At 34.2% G+C, this 11,243-nt stretch overlaps 1 protein-coding gene across 1 annotated transcript in view; it reads right to left on the bottom strand.

Annotated features, from left to right (window-relative positions):
* Window positions 1-11,243, bottom strand: part of REV1 (REV1, polymerase (DNA directed)) — a 78,886-nt gene that overhangs the window by 32,645 nt on the left and 34,998 nt on the right. The window contains exons 5-7 of the mRNA XM_008576824.1: window positions 6,290-6,442; window positions 2,804-3,510; window positions 168-275 (exon numbers count right to left, since the gene is read on the bottom strand). Coding sequence (XP_008575046.1) covers window positions 168-275; window positions 2,804-3,510; window positions 6,290-6,442 — 968 coding nt within the window. The remainder of the gene's footprint in view (window positions 1-167; window positions 276-2,803; window positions 3,511-6,289; window positions 6,443-11,243) is intronic.

Raw genomic sequence — 11,243 nt, 5'->3', positions numbered from 1 at the left:
GAACCCTCGGGCGGGAGCGCCGCTGCACTTCCCAAGCAGCGCACCATCCAGTGCGCCACGGGGCCGGCCCAGGATAAATATTTTTTATAAAAAGATTCTGTGATCCCTCAGCATATATATTTATAACAATACATCAATTTTCTTAAAATGTAAACAAGAGTACAGACCTTTGAGATCTGGTCTATTTCGTATACCCACTGACACAAAGAAGCAATCCATATCAACATGCATTATACAGCTCTGATGTCTGGGTGAACTCAAAACTGACATATTTCCTAGAAGGAAAAAGAGAGAATTCAAACCCCAAACTAATTTTTTATATTAAAAAAATTAGGTCTAGTTAATTTTAGAAATTGATTTAAACAATGGTTATAAGTAGAATGAAGTCTTTAAAAATACAGAACTACTGCAGATTATTTCTACCACCTCAACAGAAGTCAAGTTTAGGTTTCTTTAGTTCTAAAAGTAATTCAGAGATACAAATTTAGTTTCCGAACATAATTTTAAATCAATTGTTTAGATACCACATTTTCCTAGTCTATATTCAAATAATTAAATCTCAAATTAGAATAGTTTATCAAAAGCCTTATTTTAAAATATTTCTGTGTGCTGATTATTTTATAAAAACACACAGCGGTCATTTTCATACATTTAGTTACATGGAGCTAAGCAACTTTTGATGATCACTATTCCACGCTGTCTACAAACATCACTTGATTAAATAACAATAAAAATAGCTACTATTATCTAGTGCTTGGTAGGTGTCAGGCACTGTTGTAAGAGGTTTACATGCATTAATTTACTTAAATTCTCACATTATATGTGGTAGGTAATCTTATTATATCCCTATTTTACAGATTAATAACTTGCATAAATCACACAGCCAGTAAATGCCTGAGCTGGGATTCAATCCCAGGCAGTTTGATTTCAGAGCCCTCATACTACCATGCTGCTGTTCTAAGTAAACCATGCTTCAAAAATAGTCTATAAAACAAAAATCTGTATACAAATGGATTTTTAGTCCTTATGCCATTAAGTTCTATTAAAAATCAACTTTGATGCATATATGAAGCACCCTGAACTACACAGAGATCCATTAGGGTTATTTTAACCCTAATCCAAAGTACACGCAGAGCTTTCCTTTATTATCAGTTTCATCCTTGGCCTTCTTCTCTGGTCCTCCAAGACACACAAGTCCTGGAAATAAGAACCCTGAACTTATAAAAAGCTCTTATCTCTATAAAGGAATTTTACTCTGATAGATTTACCCACTAAACATTTTGGACAACTCCATTTGCCAAATTGTGACTGTGAAACAGCATTCACCTAGTTCTCACTATATGCAAGGCACTGAACCTTTGTTCACGTTATCTTTCTTAAGCTCATGACCTTACGAGGTGAACATCACTGACTACCTGTCACTCCTATGCAGAGGAAACTGAGACGCAGAGAGGTGAGCTAACTTGCCTATGATCCTACAGCATACAAGTGGCAGAGCCAGGATGTAGATTTAGGCTAAGTTATCTAACTCCAAAGCCGTGTACTCCCTTGCTTCCCCTATATTACTTTGAGAAATGATTTATAAAATAAATTCTGTTGCATAAAAGTATTTTGTAAAAATAATATAAACAACTCGAAATAATGGTTTTAAACATTCAAGTCATACAGAATGCATAAAGCAAATAACCTACCAAATGGTTGCATACATTACAAAAATTTCCCATTTTATTCCCATTCATGGAACTAATTCATAATAGTTCTTTGAAGCTTTTAAAATTAAATGACCTTCAGGTTATAAGGCCGACACAATGTAAGGATAACCTAATACCTATGATGTTATTCTGAAATTCATAAATACCAAAAAGCATTTTTTACTAAAATCACATAGTAATACATCAAACACAGTAAAACATAACAGAAAAAACCCACATAGAGAGGCTCTATCATTTTGTAGGGCAGAACCATGAGCTTCTCTCTGTACCTCAGTTTCCACAGCTAAAAATTAAAGGGTAATACTAGATAATCTCTGAGATTCTTCCCCTAAAAAAAACCCCTATAATCTGTAAAAAGCAACTAAAATCTCAAATCAGATACTAACTTATAATGACTGGCACAGATTACAGCCTGCCATTGTTGGGTTTATTTTTGATGACAAGGAAAGTGTTAAAAAACAAAATACAACTAACCAATCTACTTAGATGTAAAAATACTTAATCTCACTAAACATTTACCATTGTAACAGCATATTCAAAATTATTTAAAAACCAGTATAATGCAAGCTTCTAGAAATTAACAATTATGCTCACCAAACCAATTTTATCCTTATAGGAGGAGTTTAAGCACTGAATATATATGTTATACTTCACAGCTCAAACTTTCAACAATTGGTAAGGGCTATATAAAAAATGAATGCTCAGAATTCCAACCATGTTACTGTTTACCTGAAATTTTTCAGATAGCCACAACTATATCAAATTTTTAAAAATATTTTAACACTGAATATATATGTTATATTTCACAGCTCAAACTTTCAACAATTGGTAAGGGCTATATAAAAAATGAATGCTCAGAATTCCAACCATATTACTGTTTACCTGAAATTTTTCAGATAGCCACAACTATATCAAATTTTTAAAAATATTTTAATAAGAAAGCTTTCCACTTACTGTAACTTTCATAACCTGACATTCCTAAAGACTTTTATATTATGAGAACTTAGTATTGATCAGAATACCAGTGACAGCATAAGACAAAAAAATGATCAAGCATGACTGTTTCTTAGGAAAATGATTTTAGTATCTACCTGTGTCAGTTACAACAAGTGCAGACCTGCCTGTTTTCATTTTTTTTAACTTTTCCCTTCCTGGAAAGATACCACTACTTTGTCTTTGTAGGGTATTGACAAACTCAGTCAGTTCACACTTCCACGTTGATATGTGATGCAGTCTTGAACGAGAATAAAAGTCTGAGATAAAATTACAGCCTGAAGGTTTGGATGGCACTGAAGGTGCTGCCTTGCTAAGAGTAGGTACTGAAGAAGTGCTTTTTGTGCTTGAAGGCCCCTGAACAGTGGAGTGGTGAGCACCATTGATTTTAGCATTACTGTGCAAAGATGATAATGAGAAAGAGTTAGTTCTGTGTGAACTCCGCAAAGCATCTGCACTTCTGGTGCTTTGCTGCAACTGCTGCAGAGCGCAGTCTCTGAAGTCAGTGGTGCTCTTCTCAGCCACCTTCTCCTCCTGGGCAGAGTCTGGAGAAAGCCTGCTCGCAACACTATTGCCCAAGGGCACCAAGCAATCCTGTGTCTTTAAGGCACCATTAGAGCTAGGACTGTGTCCATTAAAAATGGCAGTGCTGTCTCTCGAATGTGGAATTCCATTTTGTTTCCATTCTGGAATGGTCTCCAGATCCACAAAACTAAAATCACTGTTTACATCTTCCTCATTCCAGCTGTTCATTCCATTGACTTTGACTTCATTTTCTGTCTCAATCTTCTTAATTACATGATTTCTAAAGCAGGGGAAAAAAATTTATTTAAGTTGATAATGTCTGATTTTCAGGCTGAACCAATTTTTCCCTTATAATGTGTTCTTAGTGATGCACACTTTGACATTTCTCTCTTTAAAAACTGGATAAACCACAAACTTTATATTCTTTCTGTTCTGACAAAATAATTCTTTGCTAAACCAAATTAGCAAGGTAACTAGGAAAATTCTAGAACATTAACATTAATTTTAGGTTTAGGGTTTTGTTTTGCTTTTTTCCACTTTAGACAGTCCCAAAGAAGAAATACAATGGAATCTTTTTCATGATTGAAGAAAACTCCAAAAAACTGTTTTAAATTGCTTTACCCACAATGAATTAATTAGAATCTGAAAGCTCTAAATACCCACTTCCGAAACACAGAGCTTGGCATTTACTACAGTCAATAAATATTTGAACTAAAATATGAGAAACTTTCATAAAATGGATTTAAAAATTTATATGAATTCTCATTCCTAGTTTCACTTTTGGTTTGGGGGGTTTTTTGGGCAGCTGGCCAGTACAGGAATTATGTAAAGTACTGCTCACCACATTAAATCCAATACTGCTACAATGGGATTAAAGTTCTGAGGCCAGTTAGTTTCATTCAGTAAAAAAACTGACAGACTATACTGATTAACCTATTAATGGGGCCAACTGTTACACAAGTAGATATAAAGTAAGAACCAGGTCAATGTGTAGAGGTAGTTCAGTAAAATTTACACCTAGAAAAATGAGGACACTTGCCCTGTTGACAAGGGAAATGACATTTCATTTCTAAGAAAAGCATATTTAGATGCCACAGTGGTCCATGGTAATTTGGACCAAGTTTCCTGATAATAGGCTTATAAAATGCAGGACCTGTGCCAAAATTAAGTTCACATCCTGGCTTCTCTTGACGTTTGCTTCGTAATGCTTTGTAATAAAGACGTAATTCATTTGCATTCATGAAAACTGTCTAAGTAACAGGAACCAAAATCCAAATTACAGACCAGTAATTCATTCCACTTGGAAATGTCCACAGCATTAACACAATTAAAACTCGTACTCAAGATGAAGGGGTGCCATACATAGGACCAGGGCACAGGTGAGACTACCGCAGTCATTACCAAGGCTTTGTCTAAAATCCCTCGTCCTAATACCAACTTGGTTTATTATTAGTAATGACAGTCTGACTACACAGAAAAGTCACACACGAATCAGATGCAAACTCTGGGCTGGTCCGGGCACTGCCCAACTATCTCACGGAATGACAGCCAACTCTAAGTAGACCTAATCCTCACAGATGATCACGCCAGTGAAAAGAAAAAAGAAGACAAATTGGAAATGACTAAAAGAGGAAGGAAAAAAACCCTAATCTGTCTCATGTCAGAGAAAGTCTGCCCTGTGAGATAAAGAGAAAGCAAGGAAGCAAAGTTACATAAGAGCACTTCAAAGAAATTGATACAGTACTGAACACACCAAAAAAAAAAAATCACAGAAAACAAAAGTGACGTAAGTCAGGAAAGTCTTACATTTAGTTTTGTGTCAAAAACATAGATTCTTTATATGTATAATAGCAACACACAGATTCTTTATATGTAAATAGAAACACATGCAACAGAAATGCACATATTGGCAAGAAAATACATTATTAACATACATTCTCTCTGTACTATAGTTCCTCAGCCTGGACAAATGGACATTTGCAAAGCAGATGAGGTGGAAACATCACTAGCAGACATACATTTATTAGGCAATGGCATGAATGTGCTCAGAAGTAAAATCTACTATGTAAATTCTTCTTAAAACTGTCACAAAGAAGAACTTAAAAAAAATCACATTATTTCTTTTCTACTTTTATTAGTGTGGGTTAAAAAAAAAGACAAAGCTGTATATTCTATGGAAATGTTTTTTCATATTATTTGTTTTCATAAACACTTATTAAAAAATTTAAAATTTTAGGTAATGTGAGAAACATCTGAATATGCTAATAAGTGAATATAAGTTAAATAACAAATGATAACAACAAAAATTACAGAAGGTAGTCACACTAGATCCTCCCAGGTTAATTGGACTCCTGGTCTTCTGGAAAAAAATACACCCAATTCCCAAAGCAAACAATTTAATAAATAAGGAGAGGGCCAATGATAATGAAGCACCTGATATACAAGTTAGGGCAACATACCAATTAACTGTGAAACCGGTTTACCCAGGATTATTGCAATTAAAGCTTCAATCAACATATTTTTTAAAAATCAGCCACATGAAATATAAGTCTAGATTCACTCCCCAGTCTATATCCAAGGGTCACCAACTATACTTCCATTGACATAAAATATTTACACATTTGGAATTATAGTTATAAATTTTGAATTTTTCAAAAGTAACCTAGAAATGTTAACATTTTCCTTAATTTTCTTTCTATGCATGGCACACAACGAAAGTACAGTTGGTGCAGTTGGTTCGATTTTTGACAAAGCAACATTTGATAGCAAATTACTTGTGAGGAAATAATTTTCATGAAAATTCATGAAAAAATGTACTATTTAAGATCCATTAGTACAACATGAGAATCTAGTACAACTGAAAAACCTGTTTACAGTTTATTTATGAAACTTTCATCATAAAAATAATTTTTAGGTAAGACATCTACATGCACATATTTCAACATATTTATTATAGGTGAATAGCCAGGTTTTATATTTGTTTTTATCTTCAGCAAAGCAGGGGTCATACTCACTGCTAAAAACCAGCTTTGTAGTATTCCCAAAGTAGACAAACTTACACCCTGCTGTTGAGCTGTTTGGCTATATTGCTTGGACCAGGCCCAGGCTCCTCAGGTTTGCATACAGGATTGAAGTTAAGACTTTTCTGCACGCTGGACTGCTTGGTGTATAGCTGATACGGAATGTAGGATAAGAGCCGTCCAGCTTTGATGCTAAAACAGAAAAGCAACACCAATTTAAAGTTCAACTCTTGGCAAAAATGAGCTTCATGAAAAATCAATGTTCTTAAAGATAGCAGTATTTCACCAATATTAGGCCATCTGTATTCCTTCTCCCTCTGTTTCAGTGGCCCTAATACAATAATACAATATGATCTTACTCAAACACTTAAGAATAAGACATTCCACCCATGAAAAGACACAGGTCTGAATTTTTAAAAATTAGTGGCCAACAATCCTACATGAGGAAAAAAAATGAAAAAAAAAAGAAAAAGAAAAAACTACAGAGAGGCATATAGAGAAAAACTGCAAACACTGAAGAGGACTAGTCAATACTTTCATCCTCATGACTCTTAATATTTACCACTATTCCCCTCTGTTAACTGTTAACTTATAATCTGTAAGACTTTCTATATCACATCTCACATATTAATCTTTTCCAGGATAAGTAAGCTGAATAAGGACTCTCAATTTCCATAATTCATGTTAGGTCTACTAAATGTGAAAAACTGTAAAATAAAAGTATAGGACAAGATAAAGAATTTCAATCTTAAAAGTAATAAATAACGTATACTATTTTTATGTGTATAAGAGTGACAGAGACAAGGCCATTTGAAGATATGAATTCTAAGAGGGCAGAAGCTATCACATATACCCTCTTCCAAATATTCACTATCTAACAAACACTGCCACTGAAATCCAGGGGACACCAGGACTACTCACTTGGTGATACCGGCACGTTAACGGAAACTCCCAAATATTTATTTCCTTTCATACTTCAGAACCAAAACTAATTTGATTAAACTGTCTTAAACTGATTTTTGCTTGCTAATAAATTGAGTTATATATGATTATTGTATTTGTAAGTACCGGCACGTTAACGGAAACTCCCAAATATTTATTTCCTTTCATACTTCAGAACCAAAACTAATTTGATTAAGCTGTCTTAAACTGATTTTTGCTTGCTAATAAATTGAGTTATATATGATTATTGTATTTGTAAAAATATCACTTTCACTTCAAATATAAAAATAATCAATATACTTATGCTAACATCCAAATTTTAAAAGAGGATCCTTAAATACTATATTTCAAAAAAAACCCTGATTTTTAAACCTAAAATATATACTAAGGAAATCATTTACTTAGGGAAAAAAAATTAATAGATAATAGACTAGAAATATTTTTCTTATCATCTCATAAATCTGAGAGCTTTGACATTTTTACTTTCTTAAATGGCACGCCACAAAACTTTTTAACAACATAGCCACCATGTAAGAAATGACGGAATTGGTTTACATAAAACCAATTAAAAATATTGAACCAACAATTATGAATACAGGAAAACATACTGAAGATATATTCTAAAAGTGGACTATATAATGATATAGACTACGTCCTTTCTGTGATTTAATCAACATGTATTTAGTAATTCTACCTAAAGTACCTTAAACTATATCAAAATGCTAAAAAACTGCTCACTTATGATGATAAAGAACATATTACTCATAAGACTTTTCAATTTTCACTTACCCTAGTGGATTTATTAAGTGGCTAAAAGCTTACCAAAGTTACAGGTTACATTCGAATACTAGAACCAACATCCTAAAGTCAGACCATTTATTACTTCTATTCTTCATCAAGCAAACTTTTCTTCATTTAATAGTTGGTTTCAAATGCCTGGGTATGGCTCTCTGTCTCTTTACGTCATTATGTATCTCAACTCACCTGTTCCCCACCCACACCTCCCAAACAGGAAGTAGAAACACTTAATCTCTGACGTGGAATCCTAACCCATCCTTTTCATCACAGACAGCTACAACTATGGAGTAAGAGTTAAACCACCCCCAGAGTGCCAGCTGCACATCTTAGGTAAAGTGCAGACAAAATGCCCTATTACCATGTTTGCTTCTCCCAACCTACTGACAGCATGCTGGGGTGATGCAGACTCTACAGGTGCTCTCTATGGTCAACACTGATCATACAAAGGATGTAGGACCTTGTCCAACTCCTAACAAGAGCCATGTGGCCCAGCAGAATTCTTAGGCTTATAAAAGTCAGTCCGTGGAGATTGTTATAAAATTTGACAGCCAATTTAAATAATACAAATCTCAAATTACATATCCTCAGGATACTTAGTAAAAGGAATTAAAGCCCAATATACTATAATAATATTAGACAAGAAATCCTTATAATCTGAAGTCCAAACCACTACATATCAGTTGTAAATTCCTAATTATCCCTGCTTATCCATTTATCTATCTACAGACATATGGAGAGAAACATTATCTGAAAGTATATTTTAATTTTTTATTTCATTTGTTTTGGCATCTGGCTGGTATGGGGATCCAAACCTATAACTTTGGTGTATCAGTTGTAAATTCCTAATTATCCCTGCTTATCCATTTATCTATCTACAGACATATGGAGAGAAACATTATCTGAAAGTATATTTTTATTTTTTATTTCATTTGTTTTGGCATCTGGCTGGTATGGGGATCCAAACCTATAACTTTGGTGTTACAATGCTGTGCTGTAACCATCTGAGCTATCTGGCCAGCCCTGAAAGATTTTTAAAAGACCTTCTTTTAAAAAAAGTTTCTCAGGGATTAATTTCTAACATTTATTAATTTCCCTGCTTAACTTAAGCACAAAGGAATTACATTTTCTACTATTCTTACAAAAAAAGAAGAGAACCAAATATCAAAATCAAAAGGAGCTGACATAAAGCAATCCTTCACTTTACCAAAAGATATTACTATATGGTTTCTTTACATACTGAGTTGTTCATGTACACTGAAAAATATATTCTGATATACAAGAAAATAGTTTTCATTTTATACAACGTATCAGACACACACTCTTTGCAAGTGAAATACTTATCTGCTTTAGGGAGTCTTAATTCTTGCTTTCTCCTATATCCCCAGCAAGGTTATCTTTAAAATAAAACTTTGTATCTAACAGTTTTTTTGAATCATTTCCTATTTCCATCAACTGCCAATGATTTTACATTGGCAGTTATAATCAGATTCTGGGAAATTTTACAAAAATTAAGATATCAAATGTTTTTATAGTTCCCAGTCAATGCCACAGTCATTCTCTATTAGAAGAACAGCATCTAACACCTGTATACCCACCTGCACATCCATTCAGGTATCCATCTTCTCCCTTGTTCAAAAGTAGATTTATGGCAAGAAAGAATCTAATTATGTGCCAAGAAGAAAAGAAAAAAAAAAAGAAAGAAAGAAACTGAGCTGTTCTTTGCCTATTGTTACACCATTAAGCAAAAGGGCTTATGCATTCATAACTGATATTCCCTTTGCCTCCCCCCATTACCTAAACTTTCCAACCACTCACAAGACACAATGAGCTCAGGAAACTAAATAAACAAGTACGAAAATATGTGTATGACTTCTTGCCCTTCCTCTTACAGGGTCCAGCTTTTTATCCCCCCCCCAGTACAGAAACTGAGGATTACATTAAACTATTCACTCTTTAGCTCCTGAAGACTGAGAATATACAGTACTTTCTAATAAAATACTACCTACAAGTCATTGGGAGATGGTCTGAAATGTGCGTATTGGTTAGAGTTAGTTAAGTAAAAATAATTTCTGAAGAATTTTGTAGTGCTGTGTGAGAAAAATATCAATGCCATTACGATTAATTTTTTTTAAAGCCTAATCTATACACTTAAAGCTAGAGTCATACAAATATTCTATGAAGAGTAAATTAAGGCAGAACACAAAAACACAAGAAAAATTTTTTAAACATCTGCAATCAACTTTTATTTAAATGAGTTGAATAAGCACTCTACTATTTACACTGAATGTAATTGGAAACCAAAATTTTAGCCCATATGAAGTATTAGATCTTAAGAGTATCATAAGCGCACGACAAATATGCTAACAAATTATGGTTTGGGACTTTAGAAAGAAAGGACAAACTCCTTCTGATTGGGAATCAGGTAGTTCTATTAGCAGACCTCAGTGAGTTGGCATGAGTTGGAACAATAATTCACCATTATCTCTCAACTCATAGTAGGTCTATGTGAGAACCTAACCACAGAAGGCAAAACCGATGCCCAAACTGACCCATTTCCACATAGGACTCATCTATATATCAAGCTTAACTAAATGGCTATAAACAAGACTCAACACAAAATCAAGAACAACAAAAACAAAACCAGCCTGTAGTAAGGACACTTAAATTTTGCTCCATGGCACACTAATAAGGCCTGGTGGGCCAGTGGGGTAAGTCACAGCAACTTCTCATTATCTAGTGTACATTCAAATTTCAATTTAAACCTGTCTCGAGAAAAGGCCACTAAATTACAATATACAATAAACAAGTATAAGATTTACAAGACAAAGGTATTAGTAAAACAATTACATATCTTAAACTAATGTACATGGGCTTCTCATTAAGAAACTCTCTTGCCTCTTAGAAGTCGGGGTCCTATAATCATGCCTACATTAACTTGGGTTTAATGGCACATATACAGACACCAGGGATTTCTAAAGAAGTGGTAGTTCCTTTACGAACTGCTCAAATAAAACCAGAATAACTAATTGTAGAAGAGAATAGCATGTATCATCCATTAAATAGCTAATATAATGCTCAAATTTTAAAGTATAAAGAAATTTCATCAAAACACTGCTGAGAAGAGATCAACAAGGGCCGGCCCGGTGGCGCACTGGATAAGTGCGCCGCTTGGGAAGCGTGGCGGCGCTCCCGCCCGAGGGTTCGGATCCCACATACAGACCAGTTCCCGCTCACTGGCTGAGCGAGGCGCGGG

Source organism: Galeopterus variegatus, unplaced genomic scaffold, assembly GCF_000696425.1.
Source record: "Galeopterus variegatus unplaced genomic scaffold, G_variegatus-3.0.2 Scaffold1410, whole genome shotgun sequence".
Classification (NCBI taxonomy): domain Eukaryota; kingdom Metazoa; phylum Chordata; class Mammalia; order Dermoptera; family Cynocephalidae; genus Galeopterus; species Galeopterus variegatus.
Note: the sequence above shows the minus strand (reverse complement) of the source record. Positions and strands in the feature narration are given on the sequence as shown.